This window comes from Trachemys scripta, chromosome 22, assembly GCF_013100865.1.
Source record: "Trachemys scripta elegans isolate TJP31775 chromosome 22, CAS_Tse_1.0, whole genome shotgun sequence".
In the NCBI taxonomy this organism is placed as follows: domain Eukaryota; kingdom Metazoa; phylum Chordata; order Testudines; family Emydidae; genus Trachemys; species Trachemys scripta.
In genome coordinates, this window is record NC_048319.1 from 5,058,645 (window position 1) to 5,086,141 (window position 27,497).

Genomic DNA, 27,497 nt, shown 5'->3' on the forward strand with positions numbered 1-27,497 from the left:
AGATTTCCATCCATTCAGCTGTGATGGAAATGACCGCAGAGCAGAGATTGCTCTGAAGTAAGAATGGGTGGGAGGGCTGAGCTGAGACCAATGACTTGTACGTCTACACTGGGTAACTTCACAGCACAGGCTACACTGGGTAACGTCTACACTGGGTACGTCTACACTGGGTAACTTCACCGCCCATGAGAGATGCTGATCAACAAGACTTGAGGCCTCACGGGCTCTTTCTACTGGCCAGATGCAACATGAGCCCAGCCAGTGTTCCCTAATAGCCAGTGGCCACCTCTTAGGGGTGAAGCTCTGTCATCCCTTGTCCGTTGAGTCCTTGGCCTCTGCTGAGAATGACCCGTGGGGCTCAGCCAATCTCAATGGCAACTTGGACATGTGCCCACTAAGATCATGAAATTCACTGGTGGTAACGTCTGGTCATTCTCAACCGGGGGCCAGTTTGGAGCTGGTGGCTGGGAGGTGAACAACTCTCTGGAGCTACCTTTGCATCGTTCAGCATCCTTGGAACGTCTTAAGGCCATTAGGGGGAGGGCAGGGCCTGCCTGTGGCTGTCACTCACCTCCGAATGGATCGGCGGCGTTATCTGAATCCCCCTTCTCCAAGGGCATCTCTAGGTACGGGATGTTGCTGTGTGGAACTGGGGGCTCGTTGTCCTGGGAGGGATGGTGGAAGAGGAGCAAGGTGAACAAATGGGGCGGGAGAAGGGGCCGTTGCAACACTCAGCTGTTCTCAACCTAAATTAAGGTCCTTTAAAGCCAGATCACAACACTCCCTTACCTTGCTCTTGGGTATGAGGGGAAATGGGTCATGAAACCCCATTCAGAGGAACAAAAGCATAATTGGGTCAGTCTGTCTCGGTAGCCAGTATTTTAAAATGGGGGGTGATAATCCATCCTTCCTCCCCTTCCTTTTCTGTCTTGTCTACTTAGACTGGAAGCTGTTCTCTCACTATGTTTATACAGCCGTGGGGCCTTGATCCTTGCTGGGGTCTCCTCCAAATACTAACGTAATATCAATAATAACTACTACCAAGCATCTGGTACGTGTGTGTTTAAACACAACACAGGGCAGCGTGTCCTGACACAAGGGCTGCCTGAGAATCTGTCTCCAAAGAAGGCAGCTGGCTGAATCCTGGCTAAAATTCTGTTCTCTGGCTTGGCATGAATGATACTTTCAAAAGTTGTTTGATGCCAGATAGGTAGGAGGCTTCCCCGCAGCACGCAGGGCCTGGTCAACTCAGCTCCCTCCGTTCCCTTCTTCTGATGGTGGCCTGCCCTAGGTCAGAGAGACGGCTCTGCTTCCTCTGTGGGGGCGCTGGCTGCTTCTCCCTTCCTTTTAAAGCCTGTTCATGTCACACTCTCCTCTCTTGCTTGCCCTCATTCCTCTTGCTGGCCCCAAAAGGCCCAATGGTGCAAGCAGAAATAGAAGGTCTCGTTAGATAAATGCTCCCCCACCCCCATTTGACTTGGAACTCTACTCCGAGGGCTTCCCACCTGGCTAGACCGCCTGGTCCTCTCTTCGGCATCCTCAGCGTCTTTGTCAGAGCCAGCCAACAGCGGGGCCGCCTTGTTCTCGAAGATGGTTGAGTAGAAGATGATGAGGGCCTCAATGATGCGAGCCTGGTGCGGGTAATCGACCAGCGAGGACAGGGAGATGGTGGCCTCGGTGGGCCGGGGGCGCATCAGTGTTGGTCCGAAGACAATGCCCAGGTTGCTCGAGGTCATTTTGTTGTCCTGTTCTACTTCCACAATCCTGAAGGGGAGGAGAGACAGAGGGACCAGATGGAACTCCTACAGCACAGGGGACGCTCTGCCTGTGGTGCAGGAATCCCACTTCTCTGAGGGAGTGACAGCGTCTCTATGGGAGAAGAGACCACCCCCTCTCTCCCCCGCTAGTGCTGGAGAGGACTCCACAGCCCTCAGACCTAGCTTCCATTTTGGGGGGAGGCTGACCTGAAACCCCACCCTCCCATTTCAAGGAGGGAGGGGGGTGGCACGTGTTGCAGCATCACTAACGACCCCCCCCCTTGCAGTTCTTTTCACCCCTCCTCACCTTCTCAGGTGCTGCATGATGTACTGCAGCGTGGCCAGGTTCTCCCGGGGAAGCTCCTTCAGCAGCTCCTTCAGCTTCGTCACCAATGTCACCACTATCTTATCCGTCTCGGCTCCCTTGTCCACCAGCTCGGGACCTCCCTTCCCAGCCTTGGTCTTGGTCTCGCCCCCACCTTGCAGGCTTTCCTTGGCCAGGCCCATGAGTTCATTGTACAGCCGGAAGGGCATGATGGGTTCTGGCAGCTTCAAGAAAGAACAGACGGGGAGATGGCTCCGTGAAGGCAAATGCACAGACTCAAAGCTCATCAGGGCCAAGACTGTAAAGCAACTTCAGATAACAGGAGATGCCCCTAGCCTCTAGGGGTCCTCTCCTTCCTGAATCTGTTCCCAGTCCTAGCTCACTGAGCCGAGAAAACTCTCTTCCTTTCTACAGCAAACTTCTATGGCAAGGAAACCTCCCAGACGCTCCTGAGCTACCCACAATGCAGTGAGGGAAGGAAAGGGCATCTCTCTCTCAGCCTCCCCTGTTCGCTCAGTGATCAGAGACCCGGCTTTACCCTTGTGCCATGTAAATTCAGCCCCATCTTGCCATTTTTTCCTGTAAACTATACACTCGTTTATCACAGAACTTTGGTTTTGCCTAGCACCTTCCCTCCCAATGCACTACAGGCCCCGAGCCCCACAGCCATGCAGGCACGTCTGGGATTGAGCAGGCAACCCACTGGGCCATGCTGAGGGGAGACTTTGGCCAAGGATGTTTGGGGGGGCTCGCTAATGGCCCCGGGGAGCAAACAGGAACTTGGTTTGCAAACTGCTAGGAATTCAATTTAGCCGCCTTGGAGGCCAGAGGGCAGCGTCAGTGCTGTTGGCATTCAAAAGTCTGTTTCCAGGGAATCTTGATGCTTCAAACCTTCAGCAACAACCACTGAGCCGCTCCCTCTGGCGTGTCTGAATCATGACAGGGAGACTGCCTGTCTCATGAATCATGAAGACTTCCTGTCGCTTTGGCTTGGTTTTCAGGCTGCTCTAAACAGGGACTTGAAAACAGTCTAACGTTGGTCGGCATCTCTCTTTTCCCCTGCTTGGCTGTCCTGCCTGCCCTACAGGTGAGTCCTCAGCTGCTGTAATTCACCATAATTCCATTGCTCTCAAAGAGGCCCTGCCCACTTGGAGGCTAGGAGAGGGTCTGGCCTTCGTGTCAGGCAGTCCATAAAACCCTGCCCCTAAGGAGTTAACAGGTGCGAGTTTACCAAACCCACAGTCTGAAGTGAAAGAGACAAACTGCTTCCCCTTCAGCCTTGCAGCGTCTGTTGTTTGAGGATGTGGGTCGCCCGTTTTAAAGGGTTAGTTTCACAGGCTGGGGCCTTGGCCAAAGGAGAATTGGGGGAGTCCTCGGTACCAACCACCTTGAACGTCAAGGCACGAACAACAGCCGCTGCACCAGACCTGGCCTCGCAGGAGGGGTGGGTGTGTCTAGGTGTGTCTAATGCTGGGTTCACAGAACGAAGCTTGCAAATTACCCTTGTGCCAGCATGAGCAGTAGCCAGGCAAGAATCCCCCACCATGTGCCCCCTGCCCATCCGTCCCCAACCGCATGCCTCATCTGTGACCTGGAGGGACACCCTCTAGGCGTGGGCGAAATCTGTCTCTGGGGCATGCCCTTGAAGGGGCGACTTGGTGGAGTGGCAGCTGCCGTGCAGTGTGGGCACCTGTCCACCAGGAAATGATCTCATTGCATGCAGGCTGCCAAAGAGCCACTAGAAGAAATATCTTCAGCAGTGTGGTCAAGCATTCAAAAATCCTGAGTCGCCCCACCCCCAAAATAAAGCAGGATTTTTGTGTTTGTTTAGCAACTAATAGATTTGGGGGTCTTTGTAGTTGCTTTATGGTTTCAGAGCCGTTGAGTTCCGGAAGAGCTACAAACTTGCTTTTGCTTTAGATGAAAGTTGAGATTTTGGGGGAACTCCTTTCTTTCAGGAGTTAGGACTTGAAGAAAAAAACACCAAAGAGCAGGATAAAATCCCAGACGTTGGCAACGCTGCTTTAGGTTCCTACCTCCTACAGGCCTGCTTTGAATTTGGATCCATGATTTCAATACCTTGGGTCTCTACCATTGGCATGGGCCAGCCAGCATATAGAGTTTAACTCTAGTTTGTGACCAATCTCCTCCTGCCAGTGAGGGGATGTTAGATGGGTGAGATCTGAGTTACTACAGAGAATTCTTTCCTGGGTGTCTGGCTGGTGAGTCTTGCCCACATGCTCAGGGTTTAGCTGATCCCCATATTTGGGGTCGGGAAGGAATTTTCCTCCAGGGCAGATTGGCAGAGGCCCTGGGGGGTTTTCGCCTTCCTCTGCAGCGTGGGGCACGGGTCACTTGCTGGAGGATTCTCTGCACCTTGAGGTCTTTAAACCACGATTTGAGGACGTCAATAGCTCAGACATAGGTTAGGGGTTTGTTACTGGAGTGAGTGAGATTCTGTGGCCTGCGTTGTGCAGAAGGTCAGACCAGACGATCATAATGGTCCCTTATGACCTTAAAGTCTATGAGTCTATGAGACCCAATGGGGCTGGGTATGATCCCTGAAAAGACTTCCTTTGGCGATTCTCCACCTCACGCAGTGCAGGGGGAATCCTGGCGGGTCAGGAACTTCTTACCTGTCGCAGGTAGAGTTTCAGGACATTGCTGATATCGTGAGGGGAGGCTTGGGACAGCTCCACCAGCTCCTTCCCGTTCTCAAATGCCTGGCAAAGCTTCTCCACGCGCGTCTTCACGCCGTTGACTCGATAGATGCCCTGCAAAGGGGAACATGGGGTTAAAGGGGAGACCGGGATGGGTGTTTCACCACCAGCTCGTCCAGTACAGTGGGCTTATCGCCCCATGGCTGGTTCTGTGGTTAGAAACAACAATTCAAAAGACTGGGACTCTTCATCTTGGAAAGGAGATGACTCGGGGGCGGCGGGGGGGAATAGGATAGAGGTCTGTAAAATCGTGAATGGTTTGGAGAGAGTGAATAGGGAAGTGTTATTTACCCCTTCGCATAATACACGAACCAAGGGTCACCCAATGAAATGAATAGGCAACAGGTTTAAAACAAACAAAAGGAAGTACGTCACACAACGCACAGGCAACCTGTGGAACTCCTTGCCAGGGGATGTTGTGAAGGCCAAAAGCATAACGGGGTTCAAAAAAGAATTAGGTACGTTCATGGAGGATAGGTCAGGTCCATCAATAGCTATTAGCCAGGATGGGCAGGGACGCTGCCCCACGCTCTGGTTGACTCTAGCCTCTGACTGCCAGAAGCTGGGAATGGACGACAGGGGATGGATCGTTCGATGATTGCCTGTTTTGCTCATTCCCTCTAAAGCACCTGGCATTGGCCACTGTCAGAAGACAGGATACTGGGCTAGGGGGACCATTGGTCTGACCCAGTATGGCTGATCTAATGTTAGTAGTAGTTAGTTATATAACAGCTATTAAACCCAAGTGCTGCTATTTGATGCCTCAGTTTCCCCATCTGTGAACCAGGAGGTGTCTTAGCCAAGGTTACAGATAATCTTGGCTCTGCTACTGCCTATAACGCAGGAGTTCCTGACTCCCAGCTCTCTAGACCGCTCTAGAAGCAGTCTGATGTTTTCACTGCGGGACCCAGAACCATGCTGGGAAAGAAGCCGGAGCTCGTGAACAAACCAGCCGTTCCTTTTCTGGGGTACAAGGGCAGGCCGAGCCACCGCAGAGAGCCCGGCACGATTGGGCCGAAGGGCAGAAAGAAGGCGCCTCACCTTGGTTTTCAGAGCCCGCTTCTCGATCTCACAGATGCACTTCTTGATAATGAAGGGAATGCCGTCCGAGCTGCTTTGGGACGCCTGTGTGAAGTCCCGGCCAAAGAGCTGCAGCTTCCCTTGAAGTTTCTTATGGCCGCACTGGATGGCCAGGGTCTCCAGACATTTTTTGTGGCAGGCTAAATAGCACTGGAACAGACAGGAAGATGGTTGGCGGGGGAGAGAGAGAGACAACTCTACGGTGAATAAAGCTTCCGCTCACAGGGACAGCCAAGCCCCTGCCTGGGAGACATCGGAGTCAACTCAGAGCAGACGCACTGCATCCCAACAGAGGTGCTTAACAGCTGTGTTGAGATGCAACAGCTGGATGGGTTGGCAATTGCCTTTCTATTGGGATGGCCCCAAAGCCATTCCGTAGCCTGAACACGTCCCAAAACACAAGGGAAACCATCTCTTCCAAAAGCAAAGGGAGGGGAGGTAGGCAGGGACTTCCCCAGCCCACCCAGCAGCGGGCCAAGGGAGCAGCTGCCCTGTGGAATACACTAAGAGCCAGTTGCACATCAGTACATCGGGGTCATAAGATTTAAGGGATTGTTGCCCCTTTTTGACCTGAGTGGCTCATCAAAGGTGTCAGGGCCCTGGGGGTGTCCCAGTTGGAAGCAGAAACGGATGGAGTCTGGTATTTCTGTGATGCCATCTTGTTTAGTTACAAGGAGAGTACAAAGTCCTGCTTCTCCGAGCGCAGGCGGCACCGTGAACAAAAGGACAGATTCTCTGCTTACAGCCCCAAGCCTCTTTTGCCAACACCCCTCCCTTCCCCCAGGCCTGCTTCCCGTCGCTCCCTACCTCCTCGCACTCCGCTCCCTGGAAGTAAACGTAGCTGTTGCATTCCCGGCATTTCGAAGGGGTGCGAAGTTTTCTCAGCCGATGGGTCTGAGCAGCCTTGGATAAACCCACGTTTCGGAATGGGCCCGTCGGAGCCGTCATTTCAGGGGCTATCCCATTGATGCCTGGAGGCAAACCAAGAATAAATCCATCCAAAATCCATGTGATTCAAGAGGAGCTGGCATAGGGTGACATCAGAGCCCAGGAGCACTTCCAACAGGCCAGTCAATCAACTGGCCATGTCCACGTCTCAGGTAACCTACGGCCTAAGCTTTAGAGTCAGCTCCTCTGAGTAACATGGGTCAAATAAACCTGTTCCTCCCTCCTTTCTAAGCCCATGATCCTCCATGGGGATTTCATGGCCCCGGAGACACATGGAGAATTGCGGTTTCACCGTCCGCTGTCTAGGCAATCCTCACCCATCCTGTGCTCTCCTCCTATATCAGGAGGTGAGAAGAAAACACCGTCCGTTTGGTTTCTACCTGATCCTCCACTGATTTAATGCCCAGCAGCACAGACTGCGAGCTAAACCCCCGGAGGAGGTTGGCCAGCGTCTCCAGAAGGTAATACGAAAGCACAGAATGCAGGGGCCATGGGAGACTTTCCGCCAGCAGCCCCTTCCCCTGCCAAGCTGAATTCAATCCTCAGATAACTTGCTTGGAGCTGACATTTTTTGAGAACCTTTCTTCCTTTTCCTATTTTGATGTGAGATAACCAGCAATAAACACCCAAAGCCCCCAACTCCGAGGGGACAGTGGGTTAGAGAGTCTGGAAAACGTGCAGCAAGCCTGGGTCAGACACAGCCCAGATCACAGTTCTGAAAACACCATGGCAGCAAGCACTTCGTCACCAGCTCCCAGTCACTTTGTTTCCCTATCAACTGGAAGACTCTAGCAAATGTACGAGGAGTCCAAGTGATTTCGATTGTTATATACAAGGAAATCCTAGCTCAATGACTGATTTGTCACATGACTACTTTCAGCCAATGTGTTTCTGTTGTTTCCTTCCTTCCAGTATTGACAGGTCTAGTATTAAGTTAACCAATCAGATTGCATATGCAAATCTCAGTAATAGTTGATTTCGCCCCTTCCCCCCATGGAACTCTTGAAGTCACCTTCAGAACGTTGAAGTGCTAAGAACTCCATGGCAGTGGTGGAGCGATTTCCACATATTGGGGACGTGTGGTACAATTCAGCTCTTAAGCTTGTCTTTTGGGGAATATCAAGATTTACAGTTTCTCGGGGGACAATGTCAGCCCTGATCTGCTGTCAGTTAGACTAATGTCACTCCATGGACTCCAATTATTCCATAATTCCTCCAGTGTCACTGGGATTAGAACCTGGCCCCTCATCTTTGCCTTGGTCAATAGCATTCAGACTATGGCAGTACCGACATCTGAATCAATTCATTCCCCGGTAACTTTACTGAATTCAGCGGAGTTACCCCAGGGAAGAATTTGGCCCATTGCCTTATGTTGATGACCTCGAAGCAAACACCATCTTAATCTTGTCTTCGGACAATCTTTTCGTCGAGGGAAGTCACTATCTGCTTAATGGGTACTGAGCCACGGGTATGGTGGAACCCCTCCCCCATCACGTACTCTGTTCAAATGAGGCCGCGTTCTCATCCTTCTCATCCAGCTCTTCATTAGAGGATATGGTGCCGTTGGAAGACATCCGCTGGAACTTCTGGCTAAACGTACCTATCAAAACACAGCCCACGATACAGAGCCAGATTAGTGGCGAAACGGTTTCTCTTATGAATGTGTGTGTGGCCCACAGCCAAGTCCTGCGCCTACTAGGGTAGGATGGCTTTAGAGTAGCTGTGAATTTTCCCCAGAGCTAGCACTCCCAGTCTGTCCCTTACAGCGCCTCCTCCTGGGAGGAAGTGACGTAGCGGTGACATTCCCGTTCTTCTGTCATTCTACTGAGCCATCTGCTGTCAGAGGCTGGGACCAGCGTATTAGATAGAATTATTTTAAACTAGAAAAATAAAGACACAAATCCCATGTTAGCTGCCATGCTCTGCTCCCAGCCTGGCCCCATTAGGGGATGTAAGGCTGGAGAGGCACAGGAGAAAGAAGCCGCCAGCCCCGCATTGTGCTGCTTCCCACAGGCCAGGATACACTACCTGAGGTTGAATCCAGGCTGCCCTCTGTTTCAATGATGGACGTTGGCCAAGACTTATGGACCTGGTGTCCCCTCCCACCTGCAGAAAGAACCATGTGACACGTTAGCTGCTGCTGCTTGCTGGGTCCCTGTGAGCAACACGGTTTAGTTTAGAACAGCCTCGAGACTGGTGGGCCCTTAGGCTGCAGAAAACCCAACTGCCCGTGCTACGTTGCTTGCTTGCAGGCGGGTTAGGACCAGGGGTGAGGGCAAGAGGACAGGCTCAGCGCCCGGGTGCAGGGAGAGGGGAACCTGCAGTGGACCCACTTCCAAGCAATGGGAATTGGAAGCAGCAGCATGGACGGACTCTGAGAGGAGGCTCATCTTGGTGGGAAATTAGAGAACGATTATAAGGCTTGGTGGGCCCAATTCCGTATGGTGCTGAGCCCCTTCATCTTCCGTCAGCATGATGGCAATTGAGAGCACTCAGCACCTAGCAGGACTGGGCCTGTGATGGGGTTAACAAACCCCACACTGGAGAGCAAAGGGTTAAGGCGTTGCTCTGGGCCCAGCCAGCCCCAGCCAGCCCCGCCACCAGCGCAAGGCAGGGCTTCAAAAGGGGAGAAGAGCAGCTCTGAAGTGGGCAGGCAATGGAGGGGGGGGGCAGATGGCAGCTCTGAGAGTCGAAGTGTCATCCTGGGGGCACCTTGCTGGAGGCCTCATTACACTGACCAGAGAGCAGTGTCTGGGGGTGCTGGTCAGAGACTCTGCTGGTGTAGTCAGCGGGGGCTGGGGTAGGAAGTGGTCCAGGGAGGGCCAAGTGTAGCCTCCCACCATTGGGCTCTGGACTGGAGATCGGTGGCCAGGATGGGCCCGGGCTCCCCTACCCGTATCTAGCAGACAGCATCACCGAGACGCCTACTGGAGCGACCCTGATTATTCAAAGCCCCAGCCCCCAGTCCCCCCAGGACAGGAGGGAAGAGCCGGAAACCTAGGCAGCACTGTGGGGCAGTGGTGCACGGTTTACAGGGCCCTCTAGTAGGAAGGGGAGGGAAGATTCTAGCGGGGAGGGAACTGAAGGACAGCAAAGGTCTCTGTGTTAAACACCCTCAATGGCTTTGATCTCCCCGGCCCAATAAGAAGCTGTAGCTGCCATTGTATTTAGTATCCCAAAGGACTTAGCGGAGGATGCTGGCAAAGATACAAGCACAAGAGCTCTCGGTGCTTCAGGGCACCAGCTTATGAGTGGTTGGGTAAGGAAGAACAACTGCCACCTAGTAGTACTGAAACAATCAAGTGCATCCAGGGCCTTTTCTCTAGTGCATCAGGCATGGGCTGCAGTTGGAGACAGGCTAGGGGGTTAGATGGTTGGCCGGGGATGGACCAGGGATCTGTTTGGGAGGGGTAGCTGGAGGGATACTAGGCTGGATGGACCATGGGTCTGCTTGGTAAATGATGTTCACTTTGGATCCCTGATTCCATTCCTCTGCCCCACACACGGATGGGCTCCCGCAGACGAATTGTTCTCTGCAGACGGAAGAACTCACTCTGCCCGAGACCGTATAGAGAATAAAGTGTGTGTGTGGGGGGGGGGGGGCAGCTGTTCATTAGAGGACACGGTGTCTGACCTGCGCCCCCAGGCACTGCTCTCCAGGAGCTCACCTCTCCGTTCCACGTTCACGGTCCCACTTGGCTGCTCCCTCGCCGCTGCCCCTCCCTCCGAGACGCCTCCGTCCTTGGAGGACGCAGCCCCATCGATGCTACTGAAGTCACTGGCATTAAAGCTGCCTTTCCGTGGCCGGATGCAGGGGGGCCTGATGGACAGAAGGAAGGTGACAGGGATCATTTAAATGGGCGGAAAGAAAGGGGGATGTTCAGCAACGTCTCACCTGCCACGGCAGTCACCCGCTCTGGGACCGCACCTCCCTGTATCCTACGGATCCAACGACACCTTCCTCGCCAGCCCGCCCCGCACCTTTGGTGAGGGGGTGGGACATACCAGCAGGTGGCGCTGGTGGGGGGGCAGGGAAGCGCTGGCCATTGGGAGCTCTCTAGCCTGTCCCCACAGCAGCTGCTGAAGGAAGCAGGGAAGGCGTGCTAGCTGCGTGGGGGACTCCCAGATTTTCCCAGGCGAGCCTCTCCCAGCAGGACACGCTGCAAGGCATGATGCAGGAGCACTGGCTTTGAGGGGAGCTCATAGCCCCTCTCCAAGGGGATGGGTTACGGGCAGCAGAGACAATTATTTTGAAAGGGGGGCCCCCCCTACCAGGCATTCTGCGACACGTAGGGTTCAAAGTCGTACTGGGTCTCGGGTTCGTCTCCCCGCTGCAGCTGCTTGACGTGGGAGGCGTACTGCTGCCCAGGGTCATACAGCTTGCTGCTCTCGCACAAGGTCTGGAAGTGGACGGGCTGGGGAGCCGTCTGGGTGTGCATGATCTGGTAGAAGGAGATCGTGGCCTGAAATAGAGAGAGAGAGAGACTCAGAGAAGGGTGCGGGGGTATGTGTGACTGTACACGTGGTATGTTCGGAAGCAGCCCTTTGAGACCCTGCACGCTAGTGCCAGAGAGTCAGAGCTCTGGGTAAGCCATGCAGCCGGGAACCTGGGACGCTGTGTTAGACATTGCTCCCTGTGCTACATCTAGCTTTAAGCCCTGGCAGAGGTATGGGAAAGAACTTTATCTCAGGTCTACTTCTCCTCATCCTCTACTCTACCCTCATCAGAGCTAGGAGCAGCCAGCCCGCCCGAGTGGGAGTGTAGGTGCTTTTGGCATAACACAGCGAGATCTGGGACTTCTCACAGCAATGGGCGCGGAAGAGGCTGAGTACGGTCCTACCCGTCTCCCGCAGGCGGCTGCCTCAAGCCAGCGAGCCCCACTCACCGATTTCATGACCTGGTCGCTCTGCTTGATCACCTCGTGGATCTGCCGCAGGACGTTCACCTTGGTGTCCTCCAGCTCCTGCTTCTGCGTGTTGGCGTCAGCGATGCAGGTCCGGTACGTGGCCATCGACTCCTCTGCCTGCAAGCACCCGAGAAAGTGTGAGGTGCTAACTGCTCAGCGGCGGGAGGGCAGGGAAGGAAGACAAACTCTCCTTTGCCCCTTGGGTGGCATTTACCCTACAGTCCCTTCTGCCCAGGCAATTCTGGTGAGCATTTAGCACTAACTGCCCTGGAGAATGAAGTCCTCAAGTCACATACCAGGTCCAGCAGCCAGGACAATGCTGGGGCAAGCACCCCCTACCGTTCCCCAGGCACTCCTGCACTCATCCTTGGCTTCTATGCTGGGACAGCTGCCAACAAGACCAGCTGGGGAAGTTCTTTCAATGCAGACACTTGTCTGCTAGGAATCATGGGTTCCAAAGCCAGACCATTGTGATCATCTAGGCTGATTTCCTGTGTAACACCAAGTCATAGCTTCCCCCCCCAAAATAATCCCTAGAGCAGATCTGTTAGAAAAACACCCAGTCTTGATTTCAAAATTCTCAGTGATGGAGAATCCACCACGACCCTCGGTAAGTTGTTCCAATGCTTAATTATCCTAATTGTTAAAAAATTACCCCTTATTTGCAGTCTGAATTTGTCAAGCTTCAACTTCCAGCCAGTGGATGTTGTTCTTCCTTTTTCCGCTAGATCGAAGAGCCCCGTACCAAATATTTGTTCCCCAGGAAGGTATGTATCGACTGTAACCAAATCACCCCTTAACCTTCTCTTCGTTAAAATAAATAGATTGAGCTCCTGGCGTATGTTACTAGAAGGTAGGTTTTCTAATCCTTTAATCAATCTCACAACTCTTCTCTGAACTCTCTCCAATTTATCAACATCCCTCTGGAATTGTGGACACCAGAACTGGATACAGCATCTGGGTCAAGTCCCGGCAAACTCATTTCAGTGGCTGTCAGTGGCAACGCATTCCCAACACAACTGGAGCCAGTGAACTAAAACACCCCGGTACAAAAGGAAGGTGATAGCAGATTGGTTCAGTGGCACGGCTGTTCAGCCTGGTGAGAGACCCAGGTGGCCCTGGGCTGGAGCAGAGGGTTGGGATCTACCACAGGCCCTGGTTAATGGGTGGTTCAGCATCAGTCCCTCTGGTCAGGTATGGAGCAGCAGCACTGGTAGGCTGGGATGTGCTTCTGGCTGAACGGATGGTTTGGGGATGGACAGTGTTTGGGACACAAAAGGCTCTGATGGGGTGGGGTGGGCTCCCTGCCCACTCAACATCCCAAACAGTGATGTTCTCCTGGCATCTCCCTGACCCTCACCTTATTCCTGGCCTCCTCCTCCAGCCGCCTCTTCTTGTCCAGGGTCTTGGTGGTGGTGTTGCTGCTGGTGCTCTGTTGTTCCTCTTCAGCCTTCACTGTCACATACTTGGCCTTCTCGTGCTCCTCACAGCGCTGCATGTACATCTGCTTGGCCTTGCGCAGGTTGGTCTCAGCCTCTTGCTGCCAGACAAAAAATTGGGACCTTGATCCAAGGTGACTGGTCTAGGGAAAAGTCGGTCTGTCCGAGGAGAACGTTATCCTCCCCATCCCTGGCCCTGGGGTTCTCTCCTCACTGGCCTGAAAGATTCTCCACTGCAGGATTACAGTATGAGACTGAGTACTAACCAACTCTGCACATGTATGGCTAGGAATGAGCATGGAGGGGAGGAAACAGACTGTAAGCTCTTTGGGGCAGAAGCTGTCTGTTATGCGTATGTACAGCGTCTAGCACGGTAGGGATCAGATCTAGAATTAGGGCCCCGTGGCACTCCTGCAGGATAAATAATAAGGAAACAGTTCTGGGCTCTTATAGTGAAACTGACATGGGGGTTGGAAGAGCAAAGCTTCTTTCAAGGGGAGAGCTGCTTTCCTGCCCGCTCGGAGCACTGGGATAGTGCACATTTCTCGGGGCCTTTCCCGCACTGCTCATCCATCAGGCTCGCTGAAGAGGCCATCGTAGATCAGTCCAGCGTGTGCTTGTTTCTAATGCCGGCACGAAGAGGGGCAAAGAATCTGACCATATGATCGACAAGATTGGAGGGGAGAGGCTGTCACAGCCAGGATACGATCACTGGCACGCTGCAGCTCTTCGTTACCTACCAGCTTCCTCTGGGCCCGGTGCCACTGCTCCTTAATCTCCTTCCTCCGCTTTTCATGTTCAAGGCGTCTCATTCCCAGTGGCTGGAATAGGAGCGGGGGGTGGGGGGGAGGGAAGGGAACAGAAGGGGGCGGAGTCAGGGGCAGCACAGCTCAGCCTTTATGACCTGTGCTACTCTCTGTGCCGATGTGCTATGCCCTGCTCGGGTCCTCCAAATGCACCAGATTCCTTTACAGTGGATTGTAGTGCTCATAAACCTTGCCAGCACCAGACAAAGCCAGCCATAGCACGGGCAGCTCTCCCAGGTGACTTGACTCATTCCTGGCCTGCCCTGCCTACCCACCGTTCCTGTTCTGGGCTTCTAGGAAGCAGAATCTGCAGTGTGGTGCAAAGGCTAAGTCACTGGGCTAGGGCATCAAGAGATGTGGGTTTTATTCCTGGCTCAGCCCCTAGCTTGCTGTGTGGTATTAAGGAGTCACGTGCCTCAGTTTCCCCCATCTGTAAAGTGGGGATGCCGATACATACTTTCCTTTGTTAGGGGCTTTGCAATCTACAAATGAGAAGTACTATTTAAGAGTTGTTATCACTGATTAGGCTGAACTAAAGGCAGTTCTGGGTTGTGGACAAACACCTAGAAATTAGGTGGATGCTGTCACATTCACTTTCATTTTCGGCTGACATAAGCAAACCGAGCTCTCTGGCGGTGAAAGGATCATGCGTTACCCTACTGTCCTGAGCACGCAGACCGGACCTAGCGGCTTTCTGCTAGTGACCAGCATGTGTAACTTTGTCCATGCCGGGAAAAATACACAGGCCTGAGAGGTCTAATCTGAGCTGGAGAATGGCAAAAATGAATGGTTTGGTTTTGCTGAACGAAGGGATGGTTGTGAGACCCTTTGTCCAAACACCCCAAAGCCCAAGAGTTTGGATACATGATTCTGATTCTGGCACATCTCCAGTTTGGAGCAGTAACAGGGGGGACGCCGGTAAATATCAAACCCAGCCCCTGCCTTAGTTGAGTGAAAGGGAACTCTGAAGCTCTGTGCCCGAAAGAGAAACCCTATGGGACAAAGAGAGTGACAGCACAGCACTTCTACCGCTGCAAAGTCTCTAGTGGGAAGGGGTTATTCTCAGGTGCCATTTCCGGTAGGAGAGGGCACTTCCTGTTTCAAAGCCGGGAACTCAGGGGCACCAGGTGTTCGCTGCAGATCAAACAGCAAACGGGAAAGCAGATGCGGGGGATCTCTCCAGCCATTTGCACCAAGGCATCCCGTGCAGCTGGGTGGGTGTGGGCATCTCTCCTACCTGCAGGAAGGTATGGTTCTGCAAGGTGGCAGCGGTTTGCAGGACTGTAGCGCCGTACTCCATGTCCTGCTCCAGAGCCAGCGAGTAGATCGACAGGAACGGCATGTGCGGCTGGAAAATGACAACAGCCCCCCGAGCGTCACTGCCACAGCAAGAAACCAGGCTGAGCACATGACAGAGAAATGGTCATAGCCGTGGGGCAGGGGGTGGAGGAGGGTGAGAGGCCCATAGCTAGCTTTTACATATTGATGCATCATGTACTGTTAGCACGGTGCAAAGGGGAAGAAGGGGAAATGTCAGAGGTTCTGTTGAGCTTGAAGTGTGTAACCTCATCCCCAGCAGCTCTCAAACCAGAGTGCCTGTAAAACTCTGCGATACGACTTTATACCATAACCACTTCCTCCTGGGATTTCTTCTAGCCTGGCTGGTGGATAGCTCACTCTCACCCAAACAGGTCGTATTGTTATGCGACTCAGAGCCCGGGTTCAAGTTGAAGCGATGGTCGTTACTTGGACCTGGGGTGGGGGAATCGGGCCCCTGGATTTTACACGAGGGAGCAGGAAGTGTCCCACCTAGAAGTTTAGGCGTGAGATTTTCAGAAGTGCTTAGCACTGGCCTTTGAATTCAGTTCTCCACTGACTGCAGTCGGATCCGCATTAGGCAGTGCAACTTGCTTCTGAAAAATGACACCCTGGAATTGCACAGCTAAACCTTTGGGGCTATAGAACTGCGGTGTTTCTCTCATGAGGAGGGAGGTTTCCAGTGCTTGCTCCTGGTGTAAGTAAGGCCCAGACATATGCCGGAGGACCAGACACAAGGGGTGTGCTTGCATAGGAGCTCTGACCTACCTCCTGAGTGATCGTTTGCTTGCAGCTGTTCACCATCTTCTGCAGCCCTTTGGCAAATTCCATCTCTGCAAGGGAAAGGAAGGAAGTGAAGATGGACTTAGAAGGCCTTGCCCTGCTGATTTTGTGTTTCATTTGGGGGGGTATCAGTCATTTCAACACTGAATATAAATTAAAGAATGCCAGTGCTGCAGATAGTGTAGGTCCTATACAAACACACACACACACCCATCCCTTCGCCTTTTTCTATCAAGGTAGTAATTCTTCACATGCACATAGATTTACTTCATCCATAGATCTGAAAGTGCTTTACATAGGAAGGCAGGTAACATTTTATAGCGGGCCCAAACGAGGCAAAGAGACTTGCCCAAGATCATTCAGAATCAGTGGCAAAGTCTGGAATGGAATTCAAGTCCCGACTCCCAGGCCCGGGCTCGGTCCATTCGGCCGTAAATGACTCTCTCACTCCCCAACCCATTTCTGGATCAAGGGGTCCCTTCAACCTCCAGCCCATAATAAATACTACGAGAATGTGAGCTGGGAATGGCACTGTGGCCCATTACGATGCCGCCTTCAGGAATTCAGCATCTCGGGAAGCAGACCCTGCCCTCCATCCTCTTGCCACTCACCCAGAGTGGTCCTCTTCTCCAGGTAGTAGAAAAGGTCCTTCATGTATTTGGAGATGTTTTTGGCATACTGGAGGGCAGCTTCCACTCCGCCCTCACACCGCTGGAGCATGATGTCCACCTCTTCTGCAGACAGACGGACTGTGACAGGGGGACACGGAGAAAGATGGGAGAGGAGGAGATACAGAATGAGCCAGGCACTTAAACTACTGCCAAGCACTCTCATCCACTGACTTACACACCCAAATTGTCTTGGGGTTTCCAGGAGTCCTGCAGGGATCAAAGAGGCAGAGCTCCACCATGGACTGGAACCAAGGAGCAGAACTGACCTCCTGAGCTGCTGCAGGCTTCCCCCACGCCACCCTCCCCCACGGCAGCAGACACAGACTTCTTGAGCTTTCATTTAAAGCCTTTCATGACCCTGCCCCACCCTACTAATCCGCTCTCCTGTCTCATGATGCCTGTTGCCTGCCAACGATGCCGGCTTCCGTTGCCTGTTTGTCTGCTGCTTCCACTTGCCAAAGCCGTCCCATGAAGTGCTCTCCCCAAATGAGCCCGTCAAGCCATTACCTGGCGGCTCTCCGAACCCCTTTCCAAAGCCCACTTGTGCTGCCATGCCGGGATTGAACTTCCAGCTGATCATGGCCAGGCAGCGGGCGTAGTAAGGGTTACCGATGTGTTTCTAGCATTCACAAGCAAGTTGGCGTGATCTCTGCAAATTGCACACGTCGTCAGCCGATGGAAAGGTGGGTTCTTGGTACTTCTGCTCTTTTCGGCCCCTCTCCACTCCCTCAGTCACACCAGCTTGTGTTGTCTGGTCTGGTCTGTAAGCTCAGGGAGCATGTTCACGCAGGGCCTCACGGAACGGTTGGGGCCATTGGGTGTATTGCAGCAGTAGTGAAAACGAGGAGGACCCCTCGTCTCTCGTCTCGGAGGAGACGGTGGCTGGATGGACATTGCATCCACTGGACGGTTTGCAGGAACTCTGCCTGCCTGAACTTGCCCACCACCTGCTGGCTCCGAGACTCAGCTGCACACTTCATGGCAGTGTTTGTTACCAGCCCCTGTGTGCCCTCGGCTGTCCGGTGGGCCTGGAGAATGCAGATTTAACTGCTTTGGTGCTGCCTAAGGTGCCGGGTTCAGGGGGCAAGAATACACCTGCAGTGAAGCCTTGTGTCCTTGTCACTTGCGCCCTGCGATCCTGTGGAACGCTGGCATTCAGCACCACTGCAAGCCAGGGAGTTGCACTTGCACATTTCTCCCTGAACCTCAGTAATGGAGAGGGAACGCCATGTCCTCTGAGCCACCCTGCCCGTCCTGCTGCCCAGACTTCCCTGCCCGCAGCAGGATTTATTCTGCACCCAGCCATTGGAGATGATGAAACATCACTCACCTGAATCAAAGCTTTCCATGCCGGTTGGCATGCCGTCTCCGTAGAGGTTCTCCATAGACTGTGCGGGTGGGGAGGCAAAAGAACTCATTAGAGAGTGAGAAGTAGGTGCAACGGGTGAACACGGGAGCAGGCTGCCAGGGGTTTTTTTCAGAAGCCAGGAGATGGATAGAGAAACCTGGGGCTGCTGGCCGTTCTCTATGCTCACTGAGGCCCAGAATAAGGAGCAAACTCTTTTGATCTGCCAAGTGCAGCCTTGGGATCCTACCCGAAGGCCCTCTGGGGACACGGGAGTATCTGTGGTTAAGTGACCTGCTCAAGGTCACACATCAAATCAGCAGCGGAGCCAAGAATAGACACCAAGAGCCCTGATTCTCAGTCTTCCACTCTTTGGTCTACAAGATCATCCTGTGACCTAGCTGAGGTGCTTCTCAGGGGCCTGTCACCTCTCTAGCTAAGCACCCGGTGCTCTTTTGATCTCTCCTTGTCCGCGTGAATAGCAGTAGATGCAGGACTAAGCAGACAAGGCCTGTGTGATGTTCCCCCCACAGCTCTGTCCGTGCCCTCTAGGCTAAGCTGGGACAGCCGGCTTAGTTGCCTCTACTTGTTCTTGAGCAGAGACTGTGTGTAGCTGCTTCTCCTGGTGCCGAGCAGGGCCTGTTCAGGGCTTCTGAACGGCGGTGTACCAGCAGTAAAAGCAAACCCCAGCGATACCCCCCCTCGGTCCACTTAGGAGCAGGCTGACCCAGATCTGCATGAACGAAGCAGGTGTCACTCACCTGATTCTGGTCGCTGGGAGGTATCGAGAGGAGGGTGCTGCTGTCCACCTCTCCCATGAGGAATTCAGACACGCTGGAAGAAGGGGCAGGAGGACATGGCTGGTCAGCACGGTTAGAGTTATTAACTGGAGAGCAGCACATAGGAGCTTCCACACCACTTCAGAGTGCAGGTCCCTGGAAACTGCCAGGGGCCAGGCCCCAGGGCCTGATCCATCTCAGTGGGAGTCTTCCTATTGCCGTCAGTGGGGATTGGCTCAGCCCCCAAATGGTTTAGCCCCAACAGTTTAGATGAAGGTGAAGCGATGTCAGGAGGAGACCGGGGGATCTTAATATCCCTGCCCCAGTGGTTGTCTGAACCAGACCTCCTGGGGTCAATAGCAACATGGGTGTAACTGATGTAAGTGATAGAAGGAACAGACCAAGACATCCAGCCAGGGGCCACCCAGGAACTTGTGACGCCGCAGGGAGTGGGGGATGGGTTGCACACCCAAAACTTGGTCTTTCACCATTGCCGGCAGAACGCTGCCCCTTGGCAAGGTGTGAGTGTGCAAAGTGACAGGGCGGGGCAGCATGTTGGGGACAGTCGAGGTGGCAGGGGAGGGGCACGTCCTCCAGACCGCCACTGGCTGAGGTTCGCTTACGTGCTACTGAAGGAGACTGCGATGGTCTCCAGAGCCTTCTCGAACTCCCGCTTGTCCGTCTCATTGTTGGACTCGTAGTGGAAACCTGGAAATGAAAGAGAAGCAAAAGCCCTTTTGTGACGGACACCCACTTGCCAGTGGTGGTCGCAGACCTGCTCCGACATAGGGAGAGAGGGGTGAGCCTTGCAGCCCATCCACGAAGTCTCTGCTCTCAGGCTCAGCTGCCCCCTTAGACAGTTCTCATGTACCTCTTCCCTGGGTGCGTCTACACTGCAAAAAAATCTCGCAGCAGCAAGTCTCAGAACCCAATTCAGTGGACTCAGGTTCCTGCTATGGGGCTAAAAATACCAGTGTAGACATCCCCACTCAGGCTGAGACCCTTCCCCCCTCTCTAGGTTTCAGAGCCCAGGCAAAAGGCCAAGCAGGAATGTCTACACTGCTATCTTTGGCCCCACAGCACACGTCCCGCGAGCCCGAGACAGTTGACCCGGGCTGTGAGACTGGCTGCTGCAGGTTTGTTCGCAGTGTAGACGTACCCTAGGTGCCACCGACAAAACAGTCTTGGATTGATGAATCCAGCTTCTCTATGCTAATTGCCACAGTACGTTTCTAAGGCACTAACAGGGCAGCTTTTGAAACAGACCTAGAGACCCTGGGGGCAGAGCCCTGCAATACATATAATCATATTTGTTAGAGGTGGAAAAGGCCTGCCTAGGTTTCATCTGGGCCAGCACCCTGGAGAGGGTTAGCTCGGGATTGTTCCCATGGAATATTCCCCAGGGCTTTGTCCAGTCCAGTGATGGGGCTTTTACTACTTCTCTTGGGAGGTTGTTCCCTGTTCAGCATTAGCAAAAGTTTCCTCCTACTTGGTCTGTATTTCCCCTAAGGACAATTGCATACCATCACTCCCAGCTATCCCCAGGCCGCCATAAGAGATCAGATGAATCTGTGTTACTGCTGTGCATTTCCTGCCCTCCGGCTTCAGAGCCTTCTGCTTTGAGATGGAAAAGGCTGATCAAAGAACCCCTCGAATCCCAGACTGAGAGAGAGCAGCTGCAGAGCTGCCAGGTGGAGGGGTCACCCCGGCAGGGTGAGCCGTCACCCCAAGCTCTGAATGCTCCAGATCCCAAAGAAAAGGAGAATTTTATTCCCATCTAGTTCAAGTCCAGGGATTCTGAATAGGTCAGATGCAGAACCATTCTGGGTCTGCTCCTGCATGAATCTAGTGTAGAATCGCTAGAGGTTTTAGCATGAAATGGTAAAAAGAGAATGGGCCCAATTCTGTATTCCCTGCACCCTGGGCTCGGTTCTCCATTGCCCTACCCCAGTGCAGTCCTTTTCACCAGTGCAAATGTTCATTCTGATTAGGTTGCATATTACACCCACGTGCCACTTGTGCAAACGCCGGCACAAGGTGCTGGGCAATGCAAAATTAAAGCCTCTCCCAGAGTAAGAGACCAGAATCCGGCTCACAACCTCGTCACTCAGCAAAGTCAACTCGCTGCCTGGCTCAGAGGAACCCCCAATTTTAAACATGCCTCACACCAGCGCTTGCCACAACTGCTGTGCCACACAGCCTGGCCCACGCCGAGGCCCTGACAGGCGATCACTGAGCAAACGGATCAGCAGATCTCGTTCCACCCTGCTATGAAGGAACTTCCTGTCCCTTGTGGTTACCGTTTGGTGTCCAGGAAATGAAGGCAGTGACGCAAAATGTTGTGCTCTGTGTGCGGTTAAGCCCGCCGTCCCTTCCCCCACTGCTGTTGTAACACTGCGCTCTCGAAAGGCTTTGCACTGGCACACTTGGCAGAATCACGTCTCAGAAACATGCGGGGCTGCCAGGGACTAGGGAGATAGTGGCCAGAGATGATTAGGGTTTAAGATTTTTATTGCAGTAACGCCTAACGGCCCACTCCCGAATCTGAGCTCCATTGTGCTAGGAACGCCACGCCTTGTAATTAACAGACTGCCCCTGCCTCAAAGGCCTAGCAATCTAGGCCAGGGGCGGGCAAACTTTTTGGCCCGAAGGCCACATCGGGGTTCCAAAACTGTATGGAGGGCTGGGTAGGGAAGGCTGTGCCTCCCCAAACAGCCTGGCCCCGGCCCCCTATCTGCCCCCTGACTGCCCCCCTCAGAACCCCCAACCCATCCAACCCCCCTGCTCCTTGTCCTCTGACTCCCCCGCACCCGGGACTCCCTGCCCCTAACCGCACCCCGGAACCCCACCACCTATCCAACCCCCCCGCTTCCTGTCCCCTGACTGTCCCGACCCCTATCCACACCCCTGCCCCCTGACAGGCTCCCCGGGACTCCCACGCCTATCCAACCCCCCTGTTCCCCATCCCCTGACCGCCCCCCCCAGAACCTCCGCCCCCTTACCATGCCGCTCAGAGCAGCATGTCTGGCACCCGTGCCGCCCGTCCGGAGCCAGCCCCACCGCCGCGCTGCCCATCAGGAACTCGCAGCCCCACTGCCCAGAAAGCTGGCAGCATGGCGAGCTGAGGCTGCAGGGGAGGGGCCGGGGTAGCCTCCCCAGCCAGGAGCTCAAGGGCCGGGCAGGATGGTCCCGCAGGCTGGATGTGGCCCATGGGCCATAGTTTGCCCACCTCTAAGGATCTAAGGCCTGGATCCAAAGACTCTCACTGACCTGTGTGGGGTTTGGATCAGCCCTAAGAACCCCTCATGTCAGCTGAACAGACATTTTCTCTCCTGCTTGCTGGAAACTAGGCCAGCTTGTGCATACGTTTTTCAGCCTGCAGCCCCCGTTTTGCAGACACACGTTGGCATCATCAGTGACAAGCGAGTCCTGATGTTCGGTATTTAGAAATCTTCCTGGATCACCGCCACAGTTGTGTAGAGACGCCCCAAATACCAGCCCTTTGCACCGGCAATTAGCAGAGGGGGCACAATAGTGCCCGCGAATCTGCAGGCCATTTTTTGAAAATCAGGCCCCTCAAACAACATTGACAAGAATAACAGCACAGCTGGGAAATTGCTTTCTCGGGGTCCCACTCGTCGGAATCCCAGGCGTGAATTTCCACCCATGTCAATTGCACATTTTTCTAAATGGCTCTGAAGAAGGAATTGCCTGTTCTCCTATGACTTGGGCTCAGATCAACATGCGAGATCAGTTTAAGAGCCGATTCATTCACTGCCTTAGCTGCGTGAACAGTCCATGTCAGCTTTGGAAAGGCACAAACGGGAACTAGGCCCCAAACCCCCAGCGACGTTCCAGGGGGCTTCAAAATAATAATAAAAAATAGGGGCTGGACCCCAGGCTGCAATCTGTGCCTTGGCTCATCTCTTTGAATAGGCAGGGGGCCTGATTCTGATTTCACTTCTTATTATGTCCATTGCTGTAGCAGCTTGGAGCCCGAGTGACGGACCAGGACCCAGTTGTGCTGGGCGCTGTACAAGCGCAGAACACTCCCACCGGCTTTACGTGAGGAACGTCATTCAGTTCAACAGCGCGGCTCTCGAGCCACACCAAGGTAAGCGAGAGGACAATCAGGCCTCTGCAGGGCTCTCTGAGTGCCCCGTGCTTAGTATTGATTGGGGCGGGCTCTGTACGAACCCCCTGGATCCAAACATCCCCAGGCTCTGGGAAAGTTGATACGCAGAGCCCAGCATTGTACCGTGGGATCATTGTGGGGATCTGACTCTCCACTGCCTGGGCATGCCGTTTACACGGGCGTGAGGTCAGAGGCCAGCAGGCGAGAGTGGAGAATTCTGACCTGGTGGCGTTTCACACCCGCTTCGCCTAGGTGTACATGACGACACAAGGCGCAGGGCAGTGGAGAATCGGGTCCTATGGCTGACGCCCTCTTTTAGGCCTCGCCGATGTAAATCAGGAGTGAGCGCATAAGAACGGCCATACTCAGGGCCGGTGCTACCATTAAGGCAAACTAGGCGGTTGCCTAGGGCGCCAAGATTTGGGGGCGCCAAAAAGCGGTGCCCCCCATTTTTTTTTTACATCGTCCCTATGCTCCCTCCCCGAGCGCGCGGTCGCCGCTCCACTTCTCCCACCTCCCAGGCTTGCAGTGCCAATCAGCTGTTTGGCACCGCAAGCCTGGGAGGGGAGGAGAATTAGAGCGGGGGCGGCGTGCTTGGGGAAGAGGCGGAGCAGGGGTGAGCTGGGGTGGGGAGCTGCCGCATGGCTCCCCGGGGGGGGGGGGGGGGAATGGGGGGGGGGGGGCGCGGGGGGGGGGGGGCTGCCACGGGGGGGGGCGCCTCAGGGTGGGGGGGGCGGGGAGCTGCCGCAGGGCTGGGGGCGGGGGCGCAAGGTGGAAGTTTCGCGTAGGGTGCGAAACTTCCTTGCACCGGCCCTGGCCATACTGGGTCAGACCAAAGGTCCATCTAGCCCAGTATCCTGTCTGCCGACAGTGGCCAATGCCAGGTGCCCCAAAGGGAATGAACAGGGAATCATCAAGTGATCCGTCCCCTGTCGCTCTTTAATCAATGGGATTACACTGATGTGAAAGTGGTGGAAGGGAGAGGAGAATCAGAGCCCGTCTCCTGCCTTTGCAGGGGGATAGACTTGATGACCTAGTAGGTCTTGTCCATCTCCAACTACTGTGGTTCTCCTGCACCAGCCTCGAGGACGTCCCCCCTGACACACACAACCAGCATGTTTCATGGCCAACCAGCAGCGATTTTGTCCCGGTGGAAGAGAGCTGGGAGCCCAGACGCCTATATCAGTCAAGGCAGGGGAGCCTGGGGTGGCTTTCCGACAGACAAGGACTCACCCCAAATATCGCAACTGAGAGATCCAGAAAACACATCACGGCCTGACTCCTGAGCACCGCCCCCCATGTGGTGTCCAAGGGGAAAACACGAGTGAAAGGGCCAAACCTCCCATTGGAGTCAAGGTCCAAGTTCCCACTGATTTCAGCGGGGCCTGGGTTTGGCCCTAGGTCCCTGTCACCCCCAGTGATGAATGTTACAAGACTCTTCACCCAAGTCAGTTTCTTAGAGCGGTGTGGTCATGGCAGGGTGAGGCCGAGGGTGTTAGCAGGGCCGGGGCTGGTTTTACAGCTCAGAAAGCAGCCCTCCCTCTCCCATGCCCTAGTTTGTTTGTTGGAAGATTTCCCACTGGCATCATTCACTTGGGCTCGTCTGACGCCACGTCTAGAGAAAGGGCAGTTCCTTTGTAAAAGCTTCGGTATGAATGGGCTCCCCCAGCACCCTCAGGCCGGGCTCTCTCTAATCCCAGGAAATTAAATGCTCAATCTTGGCTAATCCACGCTACCCCCCCTGGGGATCTGAGACAGCTGGGTCCTGCCTGGTGCAGGCGCGACGTGTCAGACGAAGGGCCAGGCTTGTCTCTGGGGTGATTCCACTGACTTCACTGGGGCCACATGCTGAATTTGGCCCAGTGAACGCGTCACGCTAGTGACCCCCAGAGGCTTTTGTGTCGGTTCATGAAGGTTTGCGCCAGTGGGCATGAAGAGAATTAGGGTGTGAGCAAGCGAGGGGATCGTGGGCTGAATATCACAGCAATGTTCCCGGGGGGGCAGGGAGGGGAGGACAACCAGACTGCGGGATCCTCTCCCCTGTGGGAGTTTGATCACTGGAGTCATTTTAAAGTGGACTGGCCCGAGCCCTGGAGAACAGACTGTAGGGAACAAGCCTCCTCTGGCAGAAATACCCTCGTGCCAGGGGCTGGTGACTGAAGAACCGTTCAGCCCTTAGCCGCTGTCTGCTCCATGTGCGAGCAAGGGGTAGGCTGGCACTGGTTGTGATTGTGGTTTGGATGCAAAGAACATCTGCAAACCAAGGACTGAGGCTCTGATTCCATGCAGCCCCGACCCCAACCCCAAAGAGCTTTTCCTTGGGGTCAGCTTCCATCTGCCTCCAGCCCAGGCTGGATCTGAACAGGGTCAACGCCCGTGAGTCCATACCAAGTGCTGGGCGTGGCTGGGGACAAGTGGGGAGGGAGGCAGCGAAGGGTGAGCAGAATTGCTGAGCCTGTGAGGTGGCGGCTGCTCTGTGCTCATGACCCAGCAGGAGACAGGTGCTGTGGACTGACCTTTGACCCTGGATATTAGGGTTCCTGCGGCTGTCAAGGTCTCCAAGGTGTTGAGCAGTGGGTACTTGTTGATGACCTGCCGGAGGATGCGCAGGGCTTCCCCCAGGCACTCGTGGGCTAGCGGCCGTTGAGACTCCAAGGGATCTGCAACAGAGAGGGGTCAAAGCGGTCGTTACAGCCCTGATTCTGTAAAGTCACCGTTGTGCTGGCGAAGGGCGCTCTGGAGGACAGGAGCACCGGGGTAATAGCAAGGCGAGCTCCCACACACAGACCATTCCCCTGGCCCCTGGGCCTCAGCCTCACCTGCAGCGTCCTCTGCTCTTCCAGTCCTGCTCCCCCACCTGTACTAACACCCCGGAACCCCGACCGGCAGCCCCTGCACCCATTGTGGCAGTACGGAGTTACTTCTGAGCAGACATTTCCAATTGTGCAATGGTTTTATGGGACCGAGAGAGGCTGAAACCTACCGAACCCATGTCACTGATGAGCCGCCCCATCTGAACTGAAGTCTAACACGTTCCCCCCAGCTCATCTTGATCAGTCTGCTCGGGGTGGTGGGAGGGCAGGCGGAACGCCCCCTTTCCTGGCTGATTAATCCCGTGGGAGCTTTGGAAGGAGCCAGATTTACTCTGTGCTCGAGGGCCTGGTGCCTGCTGGGTCGCTGGAGTGCTCTGTGTCACATCACTGCCTCCAATCTCTCTACTGGTGGCTTCCACACCAGTGTCTCCAGCCTGCCCAGCGTATCCCCGCCCAGGAAGATCCCTGGCGGTGCCTCTGGCCTGCCCATATCTTCTCCCAGCCTCCTCCCTCTCTTGGACTGCTCAGCACCTGTCAGTCACCCCAAGCCTGGCTCCTGTTCCATGAGGGGGTTCTGTTGTGCTGATGGGATGGTACCAATATCCCCCCCCTTAGGGAAGGCTGCCTAGACTGTCCCGGCCAACGCATCTCACTCCCTGTTGGAACGGGCACATTCATGCTCAACTAGGGTGACCATATATCCCAAAGGCCGGGGCTGGCGTCACTGCTCACCTGAGCCCTGCAGCATCGCTGCTCACCGGAGCCCTGCCTCCCCCCGCCCCGCGTGTGGGGCTGGTATCACCGTTAGCCCCCCCCCCGCACGTACCTTTGCACCCCACATTTTTGACAAAAGTGGGCATTTGTCCCGTTTGCTTTTGCCAAATGCTCACTGTTGCCCAAAAGGTCAGGATGGCCAGGACAGGGCTAAAAAAAGGGACTGTACCGGCCAAAACAGGACATAAGATCCCTATGGTCCACAGACGAATGGCGCTTCCAGATGGCGTCCTTCTCTAGCAGCCAGCAGCAACTAACATGGGTGCGTGGGATTGTGAGTCGCCCTCATTACATACTAACACATTATTGCCTCCCTAGGCAATTTATTCTGGTGGTTAAGCCCTGGAATAAATTGCCCAGGGAGGTTGTGGAATCTCCGTCATTGGGGATTTTTAAGAGCAGGTTGGACAAACTTGTCAGGGATGGTCTAGATCATGGATCGGCAACCTCTGGTAAGCACCCTGGCAGGCCAGGCCGGTTTGTTTACCTGCCGTGTTCGCAGGTTCGGGCGATCACTGCTCCCACTGTCCACGGTTTGCCGCTCCAGGCCAATGGCCTGGAGCGGCGAACCGCAGCCAGTGGGAGCCACGATTGGCTGAACCTGCAGACGCAGAAGGTAACCAAACCGGCCCGGCCTGCCAGGGTCCTTACCCTGGTGAGCCGCGTGCCAAAGGTTGCCGATTCCTGGTCCAGATAATACTTAGTCCTGCCATGAGTGCAGGGGACTGGACTAGATGACCTCTCGAGGTCCCTTCCAGATCTATGACTCTGTGATTCTATACAAAGCCCCCGTCCCTACCAAGCCCATTAAAACCCACCCCTTCAGCTTCCTGTTTCTGCCTCCGTTTGATCACCCATCTTCCCTCCTCCCTGAGAACTGCCCTTCCCAAGGCAGACC

General features: G+C 54.5%; 1 protein-coding gene across 2 annotated transcripts in view; it reads right to left on the reverse strand.

Moving 5' to 3' along the window:
* Positions 1–27,497, reverse strand: part of ARHGAP45 (Rho GTPase activating protein 45) — a 42,490-nt gene that overhangs the window by 3,025 nt on the left and 11,968 nt on the right. For both annotated transcript variants that reach the window (XM_034755329.1, XM_034755330.1), the window contains exons 3-22: positions 25,529–25,672; positions 19,501–19,585; positions 18,860–18,932; positions 18,084–18,141; positions 16,694–16,831; positions 16,068–16,132; positions 15,220–15,330; positions 13,917–13,997; positions 13,098–13,277; positions 11,717–11,854; positions 11,103–11,293; positions 10,499–10,650; positions 8,859–8,936; positions 8,329–8,430; positions 6,690–6,853; positions 5,844–6,032; positions 4,719–4,856; positions 2,065–2,306; positions 1,506–1,764; positions 572–665 (exon numbers count right to left, since the gene is read on the reverse strand). In XM_034755329.1, the coding sequence (XP_034611220.1) occupies positions 572–665; positions 1,506–1,764; positions 2,065–2,306; positions 4,719–4,856; positions 5,844–6,032; positions 6,690–6,853; positions 8,329–8,430; positions 8,859–8,936; positions 10,499–10,650; positions 11,103–11,293; positions 11,717–11,854; positions 13,098–13,277; positions 13,917–13,997; positions 15,220–15,330; positions 16,068–16,132; positions 16,694–16,831; positions 18,084–18,141; positions 18,860–18,932; positions 19,501–19,585; positions 25,529–25,672 (2,682 nt within the window). The remainder of the gene's footprint in view (positions 1–571; positions 666–1,505; positions 1,765–2,064; positions 2,307–4,718; positions 4,857–5,843; positions 6,033–6,689; positions 6,854–8,328; positions 8,431–8,858; positions 8,937–10,498; positions 10,651–11,102; positions 11,294–11,716; positions 11,855–13,097; positions 13,278–13,916; positions 13,998–15,219; positions 15,331–16,067; positions 16,133–16,693; positions 16,832–18,083; positions 18,142–18,859; positions 18,933–19,500; positions 19,586–25,528; positions 25,673–27,497) is intronic.